The sequence below is a fragment of the Hibiscus syriacus genome, unplaced genomic scaffold, assembly GCF_006381635.1.
Source record: "Hibiscus syriacus cultivar Baekdansim isolate YM2019G1 unplaced genomic scaffold, ASM638163v2 tig00110393_pilon, whole genome shotgun sequence".
In the NCBI taxonomy this organism is placed as follows: domain Eukaryota; kingdom Viridiplantae; phylum Streptophyta; class Magnoliopsida; order Malvales; family Malvaceae; genus Hibiscus; species Hibiscus syriacus.
In genome coordinates, this window is record NW_024062721.1 from 558,801 (window position 1) to 582,821 (window position 24,021).

A 24,021-nucleotide genomic window follows, 5' to 3' on the forward strand; every position below is an offset into this window, starting at 1 on the left:
GCTTTTTTACGAAGCTCGAACCTACTTGTCTATCTAGTCCTGCCATTTACGAACCAATCAATGCATATTTTGATCTATAGACTTTCTATAGTTGAAGTCTTGTAAAGGAAGATAGAAAAACCAATAATGGAATATACAAATCCAACATTCCTAAGAACGAAAAGCTCAAATAAAGGAATATTCTTTGGCAGTTGAACATCCAACCTATTAATAGTGTTTGTGTGTGAGTAAATCAAATTGGAACTCTTCTGCAAATGAAGTGAACAAGGGATTGTAGGAAGCTTTTAGAAGTTTCCTCCTTAGGCAGCTTTAAGAGGTGAGCCACTTTTGAAAATCCTAAATGTTGCTTATGGCATTCAGTGTCATCAATCCCTCCAGATGGATGTTTCATCTCCTCTGTGAAGAGTTTTGGCTTTGCAAGTGCCCATTGCATTGCCCATATTGCTAAAGGTCGCATGTAACACAGGGATCTGTATTCGTCGTCTGTATTCCACCCTTCTGGGGTCTGGAAAGAGTAACTGTAAAAACAAAGCACAACCGAAATCATTAAATAAATCTAACTTCCTATGGGGGAGATACTCGTCCATCCTAGTATAGGAAGACCGCAACCGGCCTTTTTTTTCTCTAGGTAACCTTTCCAATTATCCGTGTCCAATGTGGGTATGATGATATATACAATCTATCATGGTTCCTCAAAATACATAAAGAAAAAACTGGGAAATTGAATGAACCCATGTTGGACATGCGAATCTATCTCACTCATATCCAGGGTTGAGCAAAATTCAACTAAAAAACAGTCAGAATTTTTTTATTCGATGTTAAAAAACTCAACTCAACTTCACTTGAATCGTAATTCCATAAACTCGACTCGAAAAAAAAGCGACGCACTCCTGTTCATACAATTGATTTATTAAGGAACAATTTTCTTCGACATAACCATCTTTGGTTGGTCATGCTGCACACTATATTTACTACAAAGACATATAACATAGATGCTTTGGTTCTGAGAAATGAAATGTCAGGATATAGATATGGGTCAATTATTTCTCGCAAAAAGAAAACCCTAAACCTGAACCATTCTTGAAACTTTCCTATTATATCAACAAGCTGTCACATTCTACAAACATGAAGGTAAAGGCAAGCTTCATAATTTTTTAGCATTTCCCTTTTCTTTTCTTTTTTAAGTACACTTGCTAAATATACGGAGCTCGAAAGAAAAGAAAGTTACCCGAGACCCCCCTGTGACCAAGCAGCTTCATAGGCACCAGCTGCTGTTTTAAATGCCGTTTCAACCATTCCCTCCTGAATCATGGTAGCTGCAAGAGCATATGTAACTCCGGCCCAAATTTCCCTTGACTGCATACCTGTCAAATCAATTTTTCCTTCTGGAAGCATCCCATTTACCGCCCCACGCATTCCTCCTTTCACCTTCATGACATTGAAATCATAAATCTTTTGAAGTGCACATCTCACTTTGTCATCATCTGCAATTGGCAGGAGACCACTTGCTCCAGCATACCTATATCATCACCCAATTTAGTCCACATTTGCATGGCATAAACAGATAGAGACCTTATGTAAAATAGGTAGCATGGTGGTACTTATAGTTCAAATAATAAGGGTAACATGATCAACTAAAGAAGTGGAAAGTTCTGGAAATGCAAGATAAAAATATAAATAATGTTAAAGAAAAAAGAACCAATGACTAGGGTGTGTCAAATTCTTTTTCAGTTTATGCAGTATTTTAATGCAAGTTGAGAGGTGGAGAAGTAGGCTGTGCGCTAACCATTGTCCAGCCAATTGATCAGCTAGAATACACTTGCTGGAACTGTTTGCAGTGTTGTCATAGTTGAAGTAGGATCCATTCCACAATGTGCCATACACAGATTTTGCCTTTTGATACTTTGTATGAAAGTAGGCAGATGATGCATTATCACCTACTAGATGAGCAATAGATGAAGCAGCTTGGAGGGCTGCCACCCATAGTCCCCCAGTGTACGCACTCACACCATCAACAGGCCATGCATCGTAAGTTTGATCAGGGAACCCTTCATTCTCGATCATCCCGTCTCCATCTTTTATCAAACTGATCCATAAAAGCCATTGCAGTATACACTGAAGGCCAAACGGCCTGTGCAAAACTTTTGTCTCCTGTAGCAACAATATCTCTATGTACTTGGAGAACAAACTTGGGATTCAAATCTTTCCAGTTATCTGTATTAAATAGATTATAAGAATTTACTTCGAACCAAGGGTCATTAAGGCCAAGATCATGTGGAACGGCACCAAGAATCTTTCTCGGAACCCACTTCCCATCACTCATAATTTCCATTTTGCTTGGATCGTGCATCATAACTGCTGCCGCAAAGTCTCTCTGGATACTCAGTTCAAGCTTTGGGAATAGCATGAGCAGTGCAAAAGATGAGTAGAAATGGACATCATAAGTGTTGAACATGAGGTACTCGCTCCCTTCAAGATAGAGGAACTGACCAATGTTTTCTTCTCCATCTTGAAGCAACTGGGTTCCGAAAGCTGCATTTGATGTCAAAGGAATATGTGCCTTCTCAAGTGTAGATGCCATCCTTTCTAGGATTCCAATAGCTATATCATTATTATTTTCGGTGCTAGTTACTTCATCGAGACGTGATCCGGACTTGTCCAGACAAAACTTTCTCTCTCCCAGGGATGCTAAACTTCTCGTCGGAGGTGATCCATCTTAAGAAAGTAAAACCTTCAATAATCAAGTGGAACTACATTGAAGCTAATATATTTATTAAACTCCATTAATACCTGTCCATATTGTTCCCCCTGCATTAAGGTAGTAGAGCTCATTGAAAGAGAGTGACAGGGTACCTGAGAATTTTTTTTTTCTTGCATTTAAAACTTGTTCAACAAATTGGACCACATATTCTCAGAACAGAAAATTCATTTAATCTTACCAGTCAGGAAGCCTTTTGTCTTCAAGAATTGGTCTTTGCCATGATTCTATCTGGGATTCCCAGGTCGAATGATCTAGGTTCAAATCAAAGTAAAAATATTCACAAGTGAGCATTTTTATTCTTTCACCCAATGATATGTTCCAAAGAAAACTATTTCCATAGCTATTTCATTCTTATACTAGTGTTGCTGTTCTTAATATGGAAGTCTGTCACCATATGGTACCAAATTAAACAAATTTAGTATTATTAAAATGGTACCTTTATAGAACACCGACAACCGAAACCGTGTAAAGGAAAGAGATTCAGAATAATTTTAGTCGTTCTTAGATAATGTAAACATACCATAAATAGCATCATTTGCAATCTTTGCAGCTGCATCACCTAAAGTGCCATAATATCTTGAATAGCGTCTGTTATTGGAGAGATAATTGATTAATTCTTAGTCAAAAATTAGATGTAAGAACTTAAAGGGAGAGGGACCAATGAAACTAACTTGTAGTATGTCTTGTCACCAAATCTGACTTCTGGACTGTCCCATGCAAGGGAGAATGTGACTCTGCGGACGGAACCAGGAGGAACAGTCAAGGAGGCTGCTACAGCTGCTCCTATGGATGATCCTGGTTTTGAAGGTGAACAATCTTCATAACCAAGGTTGTCAAACGATCCATTCTGTAACAATGAATTAAAGGAATAGTTAGAAGTGTTTATGCATGTGTGCTACTGTAACAGTCAAAGCATAACTTACAAATGAAGGGAAAATGTACTAAACTAAATCACCCGAAAATTGACAACTACAAAAAAAATTGCAGATAAAAGATGAAGAACATCACCAACCTTTTTAATTTCATGCCACATATCTTGGGCACTGATTCCTCCGGAATTTCCAGATATGATGAAGCAAGGGCACTCCGATACACGGACTTCATTAGTTTCTTTTGCAGCAATGGCAAAAGTGAGTGGAGGCTGTCCATTGGCTGTTCTGTGAAATATATACTTCATATTAGCGATGATCTTTTTTCTTTTGAATAGTTGGGGTGATTACATACACCCTGCAGATGCAGCTGCTTGAATCCAAATCTCCTAGGGAGAACAACATTCTTTTTACCACTGAGGCCACTCAATAGGTTATTTCTTGAAACTTCAATATGATAATTGAGGTTATTCTTTTCTCTTTTTTATTAAGTTCGAGCAAGGAAATAACTTACTTGTGGTGTAGAAGTATTCCACGAACTCCATCTTCCATTCTGTTGGCAAAAGTACATTGTGAATGGAATAAAATTATTTTGTTCAGTGAAAGAATGAATTAGTACAAGTAGAAGAATAGTTAAAACAAATTAGTATATAATTACATTAAAGACTACTTGTTACAATCTTACTTCAACTTTGAGTTTAAGTGACCACCAGAAAATCCAGAGATTCCTCCTACTGAGTTCTGGAAAAAAATTTCATAAAAATATGCTTAAAATTGTTAATTACAAAACAAAATGGAACAAAACAATTGGAAGTAAGATTTTAACTTACAGCCCATGTAAAAAGCAAGGTCACATCAGCTGAGGTTCTTCCAGTATTAGTAAGCTGAAGTATGCATAAAGCAATTCAGTAAGAACTAGAATAATTAAAAGCTAGTGATCATGAAGGTCCCTAAGCCAGCATTTTCTAATCCTACCGTGAATGTGAACACTGCTACAGGCAAACTGCTCTCTTTGTAGTTGTGGGGAATAAATGGTGAAATCTGACGACAACTGATTCTAAGCTCTGGGTCAGGTTCACCTGCTTAGCAAGAAGAACCCATATAAGATTTTACACTACTCGTATGACAAAACAGAACTATCTGTAGCAGAGAATGAAATAGCTGTTGCAATGTGACGTTCGGTCATCAACGTGTTTCGAATCAAGTCTGCAATGATTCTTCAAATCCCTGATCCACAGTGTTTGATGCTATACCTTCATAAACAGCCCATGACCTTGGAAATAAACCATGGTATGTACACTTCTCCCCTTTCAAATTCCAATCCCAAGATTCAATGCCCGAACCTGTACTTTCTCTGAAAATTGTTTTGCTTGTTATATCAATTACTTGTATATCAAACAAACTCATTCTTGTTATCAAAAGAATTAAAGTTATCGACTATAGCTGGCTTACTTGGTAACCTCTGGACTTCTTGCACATAATACAGTTGAATACGTTTTTCCATTTGGACGTGATACAAATGCCTTGATGAGAAAGATTTGGTAGAGGAGTTTTTAGTTAAATCAAGGGAGATATCAATTATCAAACGTGTGTGTATACATATCATATTTTTTACCCCTAAGCATATCAGAGCTAGTGTTAGGCCAGCAGTGGCTTTAAACTAAGAGAATAAAAACTTACAGAGAACTGATTTGCCAGGATCGGACCCTCTTCACAGATTGTTGGAAACAATTTGAACCGTTGAAACTCCCCTCTGTAACCTCTTCCAATGCTTCCCGCCCTAAAATTGATGCTTTAAAATATAAGATATATTTTACATGATTCTGCAAGAGCTAAGGTATTTCATCCAGTTTTGTCTAGCAATAACACTGAAGGAACCTAATCTATCATAAAGTTTAGAAAGATATATTCATAGGCTTACTTAATCAATAATAGAAGTGAAAACATACCCTATACCACCTAAAGGGACGCCATGATCACTAGTAATAATGTGCTTTCTGAAAATATCAAAGATCGATCTCTGAAAATGAAAGGATAAACATTGTGGTGAAAGCCTTTAAAGATCAGAAAATGACGGACATCAAAATGACAGATTTATTACTCTTCCTATTGCTTCTTCTTCTCTTGTGTAACGCCACAGCCGAAAACCAATAGGTGCCTTCCAGAAAATTCAAATAGCCAGGTGAGGTATTCTTATTAGTATCTATACATCAAGAAAGATAAGTTTTACCTGAAAGACTAGCTATCAGCTTAAAACATCAAGTACACAATACTTTTGGTGGAAGTATTGCATATAATCTTTAGGAAGCTACAGACATACCAGAAACATTATCTCTTTAAAACTTAGGCCAAAACCAGCAGGGGGTTTTCCGATGCTGTTCAATTGGCGTTGCCATGTGAGCGAGGCAGGTTTCCCTGGATTGACCTAGTAAGTTGCAAATATGGTCAGTTTTAAAGGAAGCATGAAATACGAATATGGAATTCTATGGATAAAATAAATGATTTGGCCAACTCACCTCAGGCAAAGCAGAGTTGCTAGTGAAGTCGTCGTGCTCAAGCGTTTCTTTGACTCCATTATCCATATCACCGGTTCTGTTGCTAAAGGCTTTGCCTGATTATAGCATAACTTAACAAAATGAATATAAATTATACTCATGTCTTGCTTTGTAACGTGTTTTAGTTATTATTTCTTGGTGTGCCGTCTCGTTCTTAGATTATCCTCTTTAAGTGCACTAGAAGAAATCTTTTACTAAACACTCAAGGATCCAGCCCTCCAGTGAAAACGTAGCACGATTAAAATGATTTATTAATATAACATGTCAATATTTATATAAATTTATTATTAATATTTCAAACACGTTTTTTTTATAAATATACAATATTTTAAAATAGGATTATAAAAATAATATTAATATGACATGATAATGAAGAGTGATAAGTTAAGTACTAAAAACATGAACCTATGTAAAATATATTATTTAAAAGACTAAACTTCAAATGTCATAAATCATAATTTAGTCATGATTCATCATTTTTGAAAGAACTCCAGGGTACACTGAATTTCAATTCACTAAATGGATTGGACTAAAAGGATTTATAGATGATGAGTGGTTGGGTGGTTGCCAGTAACTCAATTTCCTCGTGTCGTTTAACCGTAAAAAGAAATGGTAAAAAAGGCTCTTAATAAAGTCCTTTTATTTTTACGACTTTTTTACCCAGTTATAACTCAATTAATAAAGTCCTGATTGACGAGGTTTCAGATTTGGAAATTAAAGAAGCCTTGTTCAGGCAGGGGAAAGACAAAAGTCCAGGGCCTGATGGATATACATCTTGGTTCTTCAGGACTGCTTGGGGGATAGTTAGCAAGGACTTTATAAGTGTTGTGAGGTATTTCTTTTAATACTTCTTGCTTATTACAAGCTTTTAATGCCACTACAATTGTCCTAGTGCCAAAAACTTTGAATGCTTGCATGACAAGTGAGTTTATACCCATTTCTTGCATGATCTCAGCTAGTCAGTCAGCTTTTGTAAAGGGTAGAAGCATTACTAATAACACCCTTTTAGCCCAAGAGATTGTTAAAGGGTATTTTAGGAAGAATCTTTCCCCTAGATGTGCAATTAAGATTGATCTGCAGAAATCTTTTGACTCAATCAATTGGGACTTCATGCTTAATGTTCTTGTAGCTATGGGTCTTCCTGCTAGGTTTTGTGATTGAATCAAGGCTTGTGTAACATCTCCTAGCTATTCAATAGCTTTGAATGGTAGTCTAGTGGGTTATTTCAGAGGTGCAAGGGGTGTTAGGCAAGGAGATCCTCTATCTCCTTACCTTTTTGTCATGGTTATGAATGTGTTATCATGCTTGCTTGATGCTGCAGCTAGAAATGGGATCTTCAAATACCATCCTAGGTGCAAAAGAATTTCTCTTACGCACCTATGCTTTGCTGATGACTTATTGCTTTTCTGTTCTGGTTCTATGGACTCAGTGCTGGGAGTTGTAAGTGTCCTAGACAAATTTTATGAGTTGTCTGGATTAAAGTTAAATGCTTCCAAGACAGAGATTTATGCTTGTGGGGTGAATAATGAAGTCTTAGAACAGATGAAGAGAGTATCTGGCTTTCGAATTGGTGTACTCCCTGTTAGATACTTAGGGGTGCCCCTTGTGACCCGTAAGCTCTCGGGGAAGGATTATACTGCCCTTTTGGTAAGGGTTAGGGACAAGCTGAGGCAGTGGTCAAGCAAGAAACTAAGTTTTGGTGGGAGGCTGCAGCTCATAAAAACAATTCTATTTAGCATTTTCAGCTACTGGAGCAGGCAGCTTGTTTTGCCAAAAGGAGTGATGCTAGACATTGAAAGGCTTTGTATGCGTTTTTTCTGGAAAGGTAATGATACTTCAGCCAGAGGAGCCAGGGTTAGTTGGAACCAAGTCTGCTCCCTTAGATCTGAGGGAGGTTTAGGGCTTAGAAGGTTGGTTGTTTGGAACAAGACCTGTTGTTTTTTTGCTTGTTAAGAACATTCTTGCTAATGAGGGATCCTTGTTGATAGCATGGATCAAAACCTATTGTTTCAAGCAGGAGGATTATTGGAGTGTTGGGAATAAACCCCATTTCAGCTGGATATTAAAGAAGTTGATCAAGCTATGCGCGGAGGCCAGAGTTATGTTTCCTGCTTCTGTAAACTGGGCACAGGTTAATGGTGGCTGGATTTGGGACAAAATCAGGAAAGAAAGGACAAGGTGATATGGCATCGACTAATCTGGTTCCCTACTCATGTCCCTAAATACTCTCTGATCACTTGGATGACAATCCTTGATAGGTTGCCTACCAAAGACAGATTGGTTAGGTTTGGCGTGACAGACCTTGGTTGCAGACTTTGTGGTGCTGGACTGGAATCAAGGAATCACCTGTTCTTAGAATGCTCTTATTTGAAAGCAGTTTGGGGTTCCATTTTGCATGCTTGTAGGTTGCAACAGCAGGGATATAACTGGGAGGGCTTGCTTGCCTAGATGGCTTGCAATTGGAAAGGTAAGTCCTTGTTGGCTCACATTCTTAAACTAGCATGGACTGGATTCGTTTATTTTACATGGGAAGAACGCAACCATCGTATTTTTAGGGGTTTGTCGCGTTCGCCTGATGCAATTGTAGATATTATAAAAGGAGTGGTTAGAACAAAATTGTATAGGCGCGATATGAATAGAGTGGATAATGTAAATAGACAACTTTGCATTGATTGGGAACTCATGTAATTGGTTGTAATTGTAACTTGTAGCAGCTTTCTGCTCTCTTTGGATGAATAGATTGATTATCCAAAAAAATTAAAAAAATAAGGGTAAATTACACCCAATATCACTTAACTTTGCTCGTTAATTTGTTTATAACATTGAACTTATAATTTTATCAATTATAGCATTGGATTTTAGTTTTACATTAAATTATGTGAATATGTCGTTGAGTCACTAACAGAACGATGACATGACTAATGGTTGCTGACATGGTTTGTCACACCAAAACAATATCGATATTAGGTGAGTTTCGTGAAAAACTAATTCTATGAGAAAAAAAGAAGAGTGAGATGCGAATATTTTAGTGCTGATCTGACTGTGAAATATGATTGGTGATGGACGTTGATTGATTGACGAAGACGGTCGAAAAATATAGTACCAAAAAAGTAATATGTTAAAAGTTTAGTGATAAAATTGATACATACCAAAGTTCAATGTCTAAAATGACGTCATTTTAAACATCAATAGTCGTCGTCAAGACGATATTGTTTTAGTGTGTCATGTCACAACAACAACTATTACTCAATGTTATAATTGACAAAATTAAAAAGCGAAATTATATAAATAATCAATCGATAAAGTTCAATGAAATATGAAATAATTTCTTATTCTAACACTCATTTAAGATATTTTATATTTAATTAGCATTCTATGTTGTCATGTATGACAAAGGCATGTTAAATGAAAATAGTCTTTGAAAGTTCACCTTATAAAACGTGTCCTTTGCTTACGTGACAATAACACACTCACATGTTAAAAAAAAGATAAAAATTTATAAAAAGAAAATTATACAAATTTTGTCGATGAAAAAGACAAATGCACATGGTGCATGATGAAGACACGTAATTACACTAATCGAATTGGATAACTAAACATGTGAATTAACCTTATGTCCAACCATTTAATAAAGAGTAAATTATATGCTTACTCATTGAAAATAGAGTTTGATAATAGAATTCAATGATTTTATTTTTATTTTTAAAAATTATAAATTTGATGTGACAGGTTTTATTTTTAAAATAAGTCATGAAAAAACTTTGTTAATGAGAAAACAGTCAAGTGATAAAAAATGATGTATAAAGTATAGTGAACAAGTTGAACACAGTGAATGAAATAGGAAATAAAATAAAATTCAGTGAGTAAATGTGTTATTTACTCTTTAATAAATACATGTATATTGAATAATTGAATATAAAATTAATACCGGTGCGTCGTTATCATCTGCCGGCTCATTCTTGTGTTCGTGCAACGGGTATGTTATTTTACGGTTAAGAATTAAGATTTTAGTGGCTCTGTTTCCGTCACAGAGATGAATCCAATCTAAAAGTAGAACTAAGAATTCATGTATCGATCATTTCCTTCATAACTTTTAAATTTCCGAAAGCAAGCAGAAGTCATAGTGCAGAAAAATAAATAAATAGATATTGCCGAGAAGATATAGTTCTTACCTGGGAAAAACAAAGCAGCGTCTCCCTCCGTGTTTCTATAAACTTGCTGATATGTGATAGGAATCAGATCAATTTATAAGAACTTGCTTCGACTCGCCCTGTTGTTTAAATTCATCTCTGTGCAGCAGTTGTGGGGAAAAATCATCAAACCAATTGACCCAGAAATGAATTTGTTTGAGTTCGGAATATTCAAGAGAAGAAAAAAGGGGGAGTTTGTTTGAGAGGATCACGGTCAAGGACGGGAAACCTTGCTTGTTTGATTTTATATGAAACTTGTTGTTTGAGAGGATCACGGTCAAGGACGGGAAACCTTGCTTGTTTGATTTTATATGAAACTTGTCTCTTGTGCGCTTCACCTCTAGAATTATAAGTTTTAAAATATCAAAAAAAAAAAAAAAAGAATTATAAGAATTTTTTTTCAAATTAATTTTTTTTAGAAATTTTAATTTTTTTTAAGTTTTACAAGTTTAATATATATATTATGTTCACATACCACATTTCATGTTACTTGATTTTTTCAATATAAAAATATATTAAAATAATATATGTCGCAATAAAAAAACAGAGATTAAACAACCATTTAATCTTTACTTTTTATCTTCAAATCAATTTTACAATTTATATTTAAAATTAAACCCTATTTCTCTAATATTATTTTTTTGACAAACCCTATGTATTGATTTTAATATTTAAATTTATTTTTATTAAAAATATAATATGATTTATCATTTCATCCCACTACTATATATGGTAAGAAGGATGGGATTTTGATACACAAATTGTGGAACCCCATTTTGTCAATTTTCTTACTATTCTTTTATACACTTTGAAGATGGTGCGTCGACATATATTTATTCATTTATCGTAATAGTTTTGTTGGGGTTAATTTATTAGAAAAGTTTAAAAGCATGCGTTGAATGAAGGCATAGCATATTAGTATTACAATACAAGCCAAAGTTTGGAAAAGTAATGCCCAAGCAAACAAAGGGAAATCATAGCTGGTTGGACAATGTTGAATGTTCATACTTTTAAAATTAAACCCCTTACCAATTCTATTATTACTTGCTATTTTTTATGGGTAAAAATATTAGACACATCCCCGTATCATGACATGATCATATATTTTCTTTAAATAAGTTCAAATGATTAATTTTTAAAAAAATGTCAATTGAATATGAACTTGATTGATGTTATTATTATAATTATCACGTATAAAAGAACTTTAATTTAAATTATTTAATTTGAGTTCGAATAATTACGCATACAGGGTGTGTGTATGCTGTCAATAATTAAGAAAGATTTTGAACAAATATTATCTCGTTATCACTTCGTATATCTATGAGTTTAATAGACGGTAAATTTTTTAAATAATTTGAATAGATATTATAATAACAGTTAAAATATTATATATTTTAAATTATTACCACGTCATTCTTATAATATTAATAGTTTTTTTTAATCTTATAAAATAATTATTTTACTTGTTAAATTCAATTCATTAAGCGACTTTAGCGGTAAAAATTAATATTATTCTCTTCAGAAATTTTGAGTTCAAATAATTCAATTTAGGGAATGTATGTATATTGTCAATTACTAAAAAATATTATAAATAAATAATAGCTTACAATGACCTAAATTATTAAAAAAAATACTATTTTAATCAATTTTCCTTATCTATCCAACCATTTTACTTCTGAAATACGTTAATCCAAATATGGTATTGTAGGATAATACAAAGACGTTTATTATATTTTATTTTATTTTCCCAATCATTTTATATACAAATTAAAAGCAAATGTATAAAGTCATCCAATATATCATCAAAAGAAAAACCATTCCCAAGGACAAATTTGTCAAACTATACTTCTTTTCATTTGGTCGAAATCTCCATACTTTATTTGACTTTTCTCCAAAGAATTTTTTTTTTGATGAGTACAAAATTCAATTCAATCAATCATCTAGATCTTCAAATTTTGTAATACAGAAAGGTTGTTTTACTTTTACACGTAAATGTGTTCAAATTTGATTTGGTACTTCAAAATATTTATTATATTTTATTTATAATTAAAAACAATTTTTTCCATTAGTTTCTAGTGAATCGTGAAGTGGGGGACAATAAGTGGTTATTTTAATATACTTAGTAATAAATTAATATTTTTCTGTTCATAAAGCTCGTCACTTTTAAAAATATTTATATTCATTTTTTAATTAATTAAACCAATGTGTGTATAAATCAACAGTTTTGGCCTGGGCATCTCCGTAATCCTTTATTAAACCTATTAACTTAGGCCAGTGTTTTATTTTATTTTTTAATCATACTCTTAATACTGTCGTCACAGGATCAGTAATTTCATTGAAAGGAAAATACGTTCATCAAATAAAACTGTTAAAATAATTTATTATATTTCATGTTTATTAAATATAATGAATTATTATAAAAAATTGATATTAAATATTTATAAAAAATATTTGCATATTAGTTTTCCACACAGTTACATGAGTGTGTCGATTAGTAATTAGTTTTTATGGTTTTGTACTCGAATTAGGTTTGATAGCCAAACTGGGTTTTGCAGCTAAAAGTTAGTTTTTGTGTTGTTAGTCAATAGTTAACGAGTTAGTTGTTATTTTTTTATTTTAAACAAATTTTCATTGTAGGCATAGTATCAAAATTTTCACTGTTAGTCAACATTTTCTTGAAGCATTTTAGTGATTAACATTTTAGAATAATTTTTTTTAATATTTGATTGAATAATCATTGGGTAAGTTACGTGTTTAATATTAAATTATTAATTTTTGTCTATTTTAATACTTAAACTTTTAATTGTTGCAAATCATAACTAACATTTAATTTTTGTTTCATTTTAGTACCCTACCGTTAAAACCTTAACGGATCTGTTACAACTTGATTTTTTATGGGTAAATTACATTATTCATTCCTTAACTATCTTCTCACTCCTATTTTGATAATTGAAGTTTAATTATTTTAATTTGATTACTTAACTTTCAAATTACTCTTAATTTAATCACTCTAACTTTCAAATTTTTTATTTTAATTATATATTAATAAAATAATAAAAATATTATGTCATAAAATATTATTAAAAAATAAATTAGAGTGATTAAACATGAACAATTTGATAGTTGAGAATTTAAATTGAGAATTTTTAAACTTTAATGACCAAAATAAGATTGAGAAGATAGTTAAGGGATGAATAATGTAATTTACCCATGAAAAAAATGTCACGAGCAAAAGTTCCGTTAAATTTTTAACAACGGGTACTAAAATGAAACAAAAACTAAACGTTAGGTATGGTTTTGATAAAAATAAAAGTTAGGTATTAAAATAGATCAAAACTGATAGTTTAGATATTAAATGCGTAGTTTACCCATAATCATTTGACTCTTCTTTATGTAGAATTTTGGCTCATAGTTTTTCATTTTAGAGTAAAAAGATTCTTATTTTGGAGTGCTAATTATTTTTTAACTAACGATATCTATCAATAGAGGAGTCTTTTTATCCCAAAATAAAATATTGGAGGGCAAGATGTTCTAAAACAGAATAGGGGTCAAAAATGATATTTTGATAAGCATTATGGACTAATTTTAACATTATACCTTCATTGTATTGGGTCAAGTTAAGTCTCTATTTTCACTCGATTGATATGCTATAACTTCAAGGTGATAACTCTGAGAAGTTACACCACTCATCAAGAGTATCAAAGGTAATCCTCAACTTCCTCCTTTTTTTAGCTTCAAGATGAGTTCTTAAGCTCTTAAAAATGGTGTTTGGGTCCAATTCGGATTTGAAAGAGAGTTGAGGGAAAAAAATAGATGTTTGACTCATTTTCATTTATTTATGCATTTCAAAGTTTGTATTAACAAAATTGGATTAAATAATTCGAAACAATTAATTAACAAAATAGGATATCTTTAAATTTATTTTCATTTATTTACTATTTCAAGCACTAAATGTTACCAACCCTCTGATGTATGCCTCTGCTTTTTATTCCACTTTTTGTCGTCAGCCAACATCATCCTCCACCGTTCAGGGGTTTGCTTCTTTGCGGCTTTTGAATTTGGAAGATAATTGCTTAACTGAATGGAATGGAATCTTGAAACTTTCTCAACTGAAAAGGTCAGAATGAACCTTTCCAGGATGGTGTTCCGGTGTTTTCTGGTTGCTGAATTCTCTTGATAGTTCATAACTCTGTAATTCTCGGTCTTCATCTGGCTTCAGGAAGTAATGATATTAGCAATGGAGTATGGAACAAGGTTCTACTTTAATTATTTCTGTGGGGGTAAAATCAAATATTTGTGATTAAAGGTAACATTATATATGCAAGCACCACTGGTTGCACATAATGCCCAAACATGTATAATGTGACATGCTTCTGCGAATTTATATTTTTGCTGTTTAGCTACCTGATCAACTAAGTTTTATGAATCATACCCACTAAACTAGACCTTAATAAAACGCTAGATTAGTAGGCTCCAACGCTAGATTCTTGCTCTTGGAATGGTTTTTTTTTCTTTTTCCCTTTGCTGCATCCCAAATGTTTAGCATCTTTTCTTATTGTTCTTTTATTACTCTTAAGGACATCAGGCTTTCTGATAACCCGATAACTGATCCTGGAAGAGGTTGTCTTCCACGATTTGCTTTAATTGCACGATTAGCAAAAGTTGAAATGCTAAATGGGAGCGAGGTAAACTCTAGATACTGCATAAAAGGCCTGCCTTGTTTTCTTTCTTTTGTGCGGGTCTAATGAATTTAATGTATACTTATCCAACAATCTTTCAGATAAGTGCTCGAGAAAGGAAGGAGTAAGGCATAATAGCAGTCATTAATCTTGTGAAGCACATTATACTGTTCTGTTATTTATGGTCCCACTTGCTTAAGTTAGCAGTTCATACTAAAATGAGTTCCCAGGCAGATATATCTTGATAAACTGTTGATATTAGCGTATATCTTCTAATCTTCTTGAAACACACTTTTTCTGTGAAACATTTAAGTCACTTGTCTGACGTGGCAGGGATTTTTTTTAGTAAATAGTTTTAATAATTAGCGTATATCTTGATAATTCTTGTGTACGAATCATAGATTTATCCGTCTTTCTTTTTGTTAACGTCTCTTCATGGACTTAAAAGTTTTCAACTGTGTATATAACGTGCAGCCATCACTCTGAAATGTGTGGCTCCATCCGTTGGTGAGAACCATCCATTGACAAAGAAATTGCCAGCCACTACAACAGTTATATTCTTGACCATTTCCTTCAAGCATGTTTAGTTGGATATGCGTTGAGGATTCACTCACAATTAGTTTTCTCTATTTTAGGTTGGAAAACTGAAGGCCCTTTGTGAAAGCTTTTTTAAACTAAGTCCTTGAAGCTGAAATTGTTTCTTCAAGAAGAGGTTTATCTTCTAACGAATTCGTGATGACGCCTTTTATGTTTTATTCTTCTTTGTCATGATTTGTTTTCTTTTCTAGTAGTAGAAATTATACCTGAAGAAAGTGCCCTTTATAGCTTTGGAATATCATTTGTAATTCCTGTTCAAGTTTGCAGGGTTCTCCTTTACCAATGTTGCCTGATGATGACATGGTGTCTTTAATGGACATCGGGATTGGCAACGAGTCCACTATTATTGTGGATGAAGAGAGTTGACAAACAATTTGATAGAGCTAATCGGGCTATTTTGTGAATATGCAAGGTAGTTGTTATCTCTCCTTTCCTGATTTACTTGATCTTCAGGAATACAAGAAAGCTTTTGCGCGCCTTTCTATATAATGTATATATCTTCTATTTTCAGTTGTTTGGGTTATGGTTTTAACGTCAAATTTTCTTGATAGGATGATACATGTAGGGATGGGCATGGCACTTGAACCCGACAGGTTCCGACCTGATCCGATCGGGTCGGGTCGGATTTTTTTTATAAAAAAAATTCATGTTCTAGTCGGGTGTTTTTAAAGGTGATGTTCAGGTCGGGTCAGATTATGATTTATGGTGAAAACTATCCGACCCGACCCGGGGAAAAAATATAATTTTACCTTATATATTTATGAATAATTACAATAATACTCCTCTATATATTATTTTTTCCCAATTAAATCACTGTTTTTATTGAATAAAAATAATTTTTTTATTATTTCGGGTCGGGTCGGATCGGTTCAGATTTTAACTAAAAAAATCGGATCGGATGGAGGGTGTAAAATTTTCGGATCGTGTCAGGTCGGGTGAAGGATGTAAAATTTTCGGGTCCGGTGGGGTTGGCCGAAACCCGACCCAAATCAGACCTATGCCCATCCCTATATACAGATGAGGCTGAGATGAAGGTGTGTTTGACTTTCCGGATTGAAAAATCATACATACCTTATAACACACTGTAGTATCTCTATCTTGTGTGAAATAAATGGCTATCAAAAGAGTGCACCACAGTGGACCTTATAAGACGCTGTATTATCTCTATCTCGTGTCAAAATGGCTATCGAAAGAGTGCACCGCAGTGGACATTAATTTGTTTTTGAAATGGCTACGGAATACACTTGGGCTACTTGTGTGAAGTTTTGGCATGGGCATCGACATACCATCTCCGTACAAAATTCCGTTTAATATTTTTCTTTAAACGTTTTTTAATATCAACAAACTTTCAGCTTTGTATGTATAGTTCAACCTGTGGATGTATCCACTTCCGTGCAGGGCTTACCAGCACGCAAACAATGAAAGATTTAGTCCAAAAAAGATAACAGCTAAATGTGCCAATAGTTATATAATATAATTTGATTTATTGATCGAAATCTTATAAATATATATTACTTTGAACAAAATATTACAAAGTAATGATAAAATAAAACTCCAGACCATAAAAGAAATTAACAATATTATTAATAACAGTGTTAGCTCCCATTTAGTAGAAAATATTATCCGGAGGGCAAGAGAACAAAACCAAAGATATGAAAGAAATTAGTAGCACCGGAAGTTAAAAACAAAAATACCAAAGATGACACTGCCATCTAGAAGTTGTTCGGTACATGACTACATTAACCAACACACCAAATACAGGAAGACTGCCATGTCAACGTGGTGCAGCATACATCTGGGTAGAATCGTACTGCGGATATCCAGGCTGGGGTGATACTGTTTTTCCATACCCAGCAGGCGCAGTACCCGATGCTGGTGCTGATGCTGGTGCTGTTGCTGCTGCATAACCACCAGATTGGGTAACAGACTGATCATAGGTAGGATGAGCTGCTGTTGTTTGAGCATAAGTGGATTGGCCACTGGTTGGCGGTGCACCATATGTCGCCGCAGCACCACTAGCATAACCAGAATCCTGAGCCCCTTGATAGCCATAACCTGCATTGTTTGGAATTTGTTGCTGTTCAGAGTAACCTTGTGATGGTGGGTATTGACCATACCCGGCAGTACTTGCTTGAGCATAAACGGTTGGCTGACTGTAACCAACAGGCTGGGTACCTTGCTGCGGATAAGCTTGGCCAGTAACAGATGTAGGCTGACTATATCCATCACTAGGTGGTGCAGAGCCATATGGAGGATAGCTTTGTTGTGTGGGCCCACTTGATGCATATGGGTACTGCTGCTGTGGAGGGACATTCGGACCGTATGACTGTGCAGTTGGACCTTGATATGGTACTTCAACACGTTGATTGGTTGGACCATATGATTGGGGTACTTGTGATCGCATTGCATATGATGGTGACTTGCCATATTGCTGCTGAGGAGCATACCCAGGTTGAGGACCTGTCTGCGCATATCCTGCCTGAGTAGACCCATGCCCTCCATAAGGATGCTGGACAGGGGTGTGATTTTCATACTTCTCTTCATATCCATGTCCGTAGCCATGCTGCGGAGCAGCTTGGGAATAGGGTGGTGGATGGGCATAATCTACCGGACCACGAGGCTGTCCATAACTATAATTTGACTGAGACGAAGCTGGCCCCATAGCTGGAGCAGGTGAGGGCCTGCTGTAGTAATCATAACCTCCACTCTGCGGAGGTCCCTGCATATTATGAGGCCTCTGCTCCCAACCAGGACCAAAGTTGCTCCTTGGAGCCATTGGATGAGAAGGGTAGCCACCATAAGGAGGTTCGTAATGAGAGTTTTGAGATGGATATGGTCCCCATTGCTGATAATCATATGACCCTGTTTGTGAAGGATGGCCACGGGGACCCCAAGGCGGTGGACCACCAGTTCCCCGAGGTCCATAGCCCTGCTGATTGAAACCACCAGAAAGAGATGATGGCCTGACAGTCTATCCATCAATCAAAATAATAAGTTAGATAAGGAATTTCATTCACCAATTTCGAGGGGGGGATCCAAGTAGAAGACAAGTACCAATATCATGTTAACAAAATAAACAGGATACTAGGTCATTGCTTTGTTAAAGCAGGAATCATGTAGCAAACAGCAACAATGATGAAACAAATACTAATTTAAACAAAAATGAGAAATAAGAAAAAGCAAAGAGGTGTCTGTCGAACCACATCTTTAATCAAACTTTTTATGAAGCAAGGAAATAAGAGGAAGTAAATATCATCACCTATTTGACATACTAAATTTCTAAGTGGACAAATCTCACCAACCTGTATCATTAAATGTTAAACTAATCAAAGACTACAGTGAAGATCTTAAATGTTAAACTAATCATTAAGTACAAGAATATGAGATTTCATGAGAGTTGACCAAGATCGACTTGAACCTCATATCTTTCGGGCATCTTGAACTACAAGGATATGTTAAGACTTTCACATAAGATCATGTCATCCAAGTGATGCAGCACGATAACATACATAACACAATGTCAATTATTTTTCTGATCTTATAGCAATAAACTTTAGCACATCAGCTCTATACACAGGAGGACAAAGTATCATATTTTAAACATGGTATCAAACAACATTCAAGGCGGTACTTATCCAATATACATTTCAGACATGATGACTTCACCAGGTGTACTTCTTCCAACACATCTCAAGAATAGAACATGGAGGCCTCTCATGCAGTCTCACTACATTATTTATTTTCAATTTTCAAGTCTCAAAGCAATCTTACCAACTATTAACATCTTGCAATGTAAAGTTTAATGCCAGATACCTCTCTTCAGTGGATGAAGGGGAATAGTGGTTGTCTATTGCTACAGCAAGAAAGCAATGCTGACCCCATGGAATAGGTACCCAAAATCTGCAGATTTTAAAGCCAACGAGTTCGAAATTGGCACCTTCAACATAAATAAAGCATGGCAACCGGCATCTTGGATTGCATAAATTATCGTCCTAATAGCATTCAAGTGATGTTGGCATGGATAATTCACTCTTTGTTCAGGAAAAAAAATCACTCCCCGTAAGAAAGTCCTCCTCAAGTCCGATGGCAATATCTCATAGAAGAAAATGCAGTTCACTATAACTGATTGTTTGCTTTGGCAAATCCATTGAAGGAGATAGATTTGTACCCACTCAATTATATACCATATGAGACTTGTTATTTTGATATTTGCTAAAAGGAAAAACATATACACCAGTGGTGAAGATTATAAATTCCACAAGCAAGGTTAGAGGGTTGCCATATGTCCTATTAGGATATATTCAAGAAAATTAATTCTTATAATAACTAAATAGATGTGCGAAAACTTTCTAGCCCTGATTCAGGAGTTTAAAAACTTCACTACCAATGTATGTAATCCTCTTCTAAAATCGTATCTCATAAAGAGCATATTTTATTTGTGAAGAGAAGGAAAAAGCTCACACATCCAAATTCACATGCAGATTTTCTTGAAACAATGTCATTTAAATGGAATACCTGTGATCCTTTCAAATGTTTTTTGCACATGCTGAGAGTAAGATATTAAGTTACAAACACAAGAAGCAAACCTCAATATAACAACCTATGCAACTCCAGTAATTCCACTCTGTTAAAACTACAAGGAAAAGCATTGAAGAAATATCCAACCTACTCAAGCAATAACATCATGCCCGTGACATATTCATAACTGCCTCAGCCATATCTTAGATGTTTTTAAGCCATTAGCACAATAATATAATTCATATAGGATGTTCCAAAGCAAGACTCAACAAATGATTGAATTGAGGGATCAAAGGTTGTGTAAATTTATATTAATTCTCACTCCCATAATTCCGATCCGCCAAATCTATCAGGAAAGCATGCAAGAGAAATCCAGAACTACACAAACAATAATATTTTGCTCACGACATGTTCTAAACTAGCCTCAAACATATCTTAGATGTTTTTTGCCACCAGCACAAAGATACAATTAAAATCAGATGCTCCAAAACATAACTCATCAAATTAATGGATTAAGAGATCAAATATCACAAATTTATACCATAAGTTCATTGCTGGTAATTCAATAACAAAGTTTCTTTCAAAGTAGATACCCTAGCTCCGGTGACAAATATTCAAAGAAGATACACAGGATGCAGTCAAAATACTAATAGAAAATAAATTATAAAGAAAAACATGCAAGGAAATAAAAAAGCAGACCTGATTCATAACGTCTTTTATCATTTCTCTGGCAATCTCAATTTGCTTCTTATCCCCAGTTACCCTCACTGTCCTTTCTTTTGACCCATCCCCTTCTGGGAGATGTTGAGGTATCAACTAAAAAGATATTAAATTGTCAGCATTGGCCAGGTCAGTTTTGTAAGAACTTCAACCCTGGCTGGGACAAATATACATCAATTACCTGAATTCGAGCCCCCGACCTAGTCTGCAGTCCTTTTATAGTTTCCCCACCTCTACCAATGATTAAACCAACCTGAAACAGGTAAGGTAACATACATCATAGTGAAGACTAATGCAACTTTTAACCAGTGCATTCAGGTAAATATAGCGGAAAGGGGGGGGGGGAAGAAAACCTTCTCATTTGGAACTCGTATCTCAATTTGATCAACAGCACCAGTAGCCTGTGTGGCACCAAGACCCCTAGCTACTAGGGAAGGAGAACCACCAGCATCAGCCTGAAACCAATTTGAACATCAAGTTAATACAAGAAACAAAGGATAGAAATTTGGCAGTAGAGGAGGAGAAGGAACAGGTTAAATAATTAATGCATGGAGCTAGATATGAATAACCAAATTTCAGAAACAACATACAACCTCTGCTATGACAGCATTTATAAGCTTCTCAGCCTTGTTTATGCTACTTAATGTTCCAATTATTTCCACAGGTCTTGTAGGTGCATCACGATCAGCATCTGCATCCCTCATAATTTGAATTTTTGCACCTGAGTTGTATTGTAGGTACCTTATAGGTTCCCCTGCCTTTCCAATGAGAACACCAACCTGCGCAAGCATATGAGAAATAAAAATCATAACACATACTTCCCACACAAAATCAGATTGAGTGCTTTTTAATTAAAATATGCAACCTGAAGTAATGAGCATTAGTTTGTGACAACGTGATAAACATGAAGTAACATTGTCTGGATAACAAGATGTTTCGCAATAGTGAAGAGGGCGTAAGGCATTTGTTTGGATAACAAGATAGAAGGTAAAGGTCACCAAACATTGAACAAAAGAAATGCAGAAAACACATTTAATGTAGTTTACAGTTTATACATATACCAATATCCCTTTCAAAATATGTGATTTAATAGATGACATTCAGCTTAAGGGAGTGAGAGAACAAAGGGAGAACCTAGCATTAGATAAAAAAAAAATTTGATAATGGACCAGTTTCTTAACCTGTTTGACATGATAACAAACAGAGTATAGTACAAATGGATTTATTGTAATGTTTGCTGAAGTAACTTAGAAAAAATCAACTTAGTTTACACCCAATTAAACAATTCACAATGAGACAGCTTAAATAAATTAATCAGCATACCTTAGCATTAGGAACCTCCATTTTTCGAGTAATAGTTGAACCATCATCAACCTCCTGCTGAGGCAGCTCATCAGAGGGTTGTTCATTATCCTCTTTAGTGGGTTCTTGACCATTATCTGCCTCGAAACTCTCAACTTTACCTAACTCGGCATCAGCAGCTTCAAGATTATCTGTTGACTGCTGATCCATTCCCTCCGTAGTTCCTTCAACTTGGTCATGTTTTACAGTATCCTCAGCATCATTTAAAGGAGAACCGCCATATTTTGCTTGCTTGTTAACCTCATTTTGCTGAGGAGCCTCCTCTTCCTCCTTTGCAGGTTCGTCTGATTCCTCAGCTTGGAACCCATTCTCATTGGCTGTTATGTTAAGCATAATAAACATAGAACTAGAACAGTTAGATATGTAAAGAAATAAATTGATAAACTATTCTTTTTGCATTCTGCAGAAAATTGAATGAAAAAAAGGTGTTTAATACCACATTTTGAATTATTAAAAATTAATATCGAATTTCCTAAATTCACATACTGTATTTCAACATAACATTACATTTCAATCATACGCTCCCTCCAAAAACAAGTAAAGGCAAATAACAGAAAAAATATCAACTACATGGAGACTTATTTTTCTCACTTCATATTCACACCACATACAATCTCGCAATCTAAAACATCTTTAATTTTCCAAAAAGATCGTAAAAGATAGCAACGAAACCCTAGAATTATAATTTTAACTCCATAAATTCATTCCTAAAATTGAACATAAAACCAAAAGAAAATTAAAAAAAAAACAGATAGCGTTTTCATTACCCAAGTCATCGGCATTATCCTCGTCGAGCCTACGGCGTTTGGAGTCGGACGAATCAGATGGCGCTACATTGTTATCTTCCGCATCGGGGTCTACAGCATTGTCACGAGGCATGTAGACAAGGGGGTCTTGGGGCTCGAGATCCTCAAGTTTACGCTTATGATCGAACGGGACAGGATCGGGTACAGCGGCTACGGCCTCTTCCTCCGCCATCAAAATGCACGGGAAAAGGGATAGCTAATCTAGGGTTTCGAGAAGAAGGGACAAACTGGGAAGCAATGAAAGTATTGAAGTGCTGGATGAGGATGGAAGAAGAAGTGATAAAAAGATCGCGTTTTGGGTTTGTGGAATAGGGTTTAAGGCTAATTTATAGCTGGGAAAATATCATTCACAGTTCCTCCTTTTTTCCTAATTTTGTCTGGTCCACGTTTTAGTTTTTGGGTAAACTACACTGACAGTAATTAACTTTTAGGGACGTTCTACTTTAGTCACTAAAATCGAAAAACTTTCACTAAATCACTAATAGTAATAAAAACTTTCATTTCTGCGACTTGACCCAGACGGTAAACAATAGTTGGCTTAATACACTCATATGTCAATAACAATTAAGTTAGCATGCCCATATGTTATTTTTTCAATAAATTAACACCTTCAATAAGATGATAACACAATTATTGTTAACATGCGGACATGTCGTAATTGTAGCTAGTTGTATAACAAATCGATGGTCAAAATGAAAGTTCTAATTAATGATGACAAATTTAGAGAAAAAATTGATTTCTTTTCATGGAGGTTCTAAATGACCATGAAAGCAGCGGCGATACTTTCAAGCTTTGATTTCCTTTTCTCAATGACCCAAGCGCTAACTAGTGGTCATTGAAAATAAGTCGGGACATGCAGGATAGAACCATTTTTCATTTGCCAAAGTCATTGCAAATGGTTCTAATCTAAGAACTGCAACAACTACATCGAAAAGGAGGGGAATGATGAATAGTTATCCATTGG

General features: G+C 34.9%; 1 protein-coding gene, 1 long non-coding RNA gene and 1 pseudogene across 3 annotated transcripts; 1 reads left to right on the plus strand and 2 right to left on the minus strand.

Annotated features, from left to right (window-relative positions):
* Window positions 1-204: 204 nt before the first annotated feature.
* Window positions 205-10,594, minus strand: LOC120123403 (annotated as a pseudogene).
* A 4,925-nt stretch (window positions 10,595-15,519) lies between these two features.
* On the plus strand, window positions 15,520-16,021 carry LOC120123408. Its single transcript, XR_005516186.1, has 3 exons — window positions 15,520-15,605; window positions 15,690-15,766; window positions 15,919-16,021. It is a non-coding gene; the product is annotated as an uncharacterized LOC120123408 (long non-coding RNA).
* Window positions 16,022-17,272: 1,251 nt separating this feature from the next.
* Window positions 17,273-23,384, minus strand: LOC120123404 (far upstream element-binding protein 2-like). 2 transcript variants are annotated; one of them, XM_039142302.1, is made up of 7 exons: window positions 23,019-23,384; window positions 22,213-22,571; window positions 21,483-21,668; window positions 21,243-21,344; window positions 21,071-21,142; window positions 20,869-20,985; window positions 17,273-18,622 (listed from the first exon to the last, which is right to left on the minus strand). In XM_039142302.1, exons 1-7 carry the CDS (start codon window positions 23,227-23,229, stop codon window positions 17,426-17,428), a joined length of 2,244 nt encoding a protein of 747 aa, XP_038998233.1. In that variant the 5' UTR covers window positions 23,230-23,384; the 3' UTR covers window positions 17,273-17,425. The 2 variants fall into 2 exon arrangements, with proteins under 2 accessions (XP_038998233.1, XP_038998234.1); XM_039142303.1 differs by having other exon boundaries at window positions 17,274-18,622; window positions 22,213-22,568.
* Window positions 23,385-24,021: the final 637 nt, after the last annotated feature.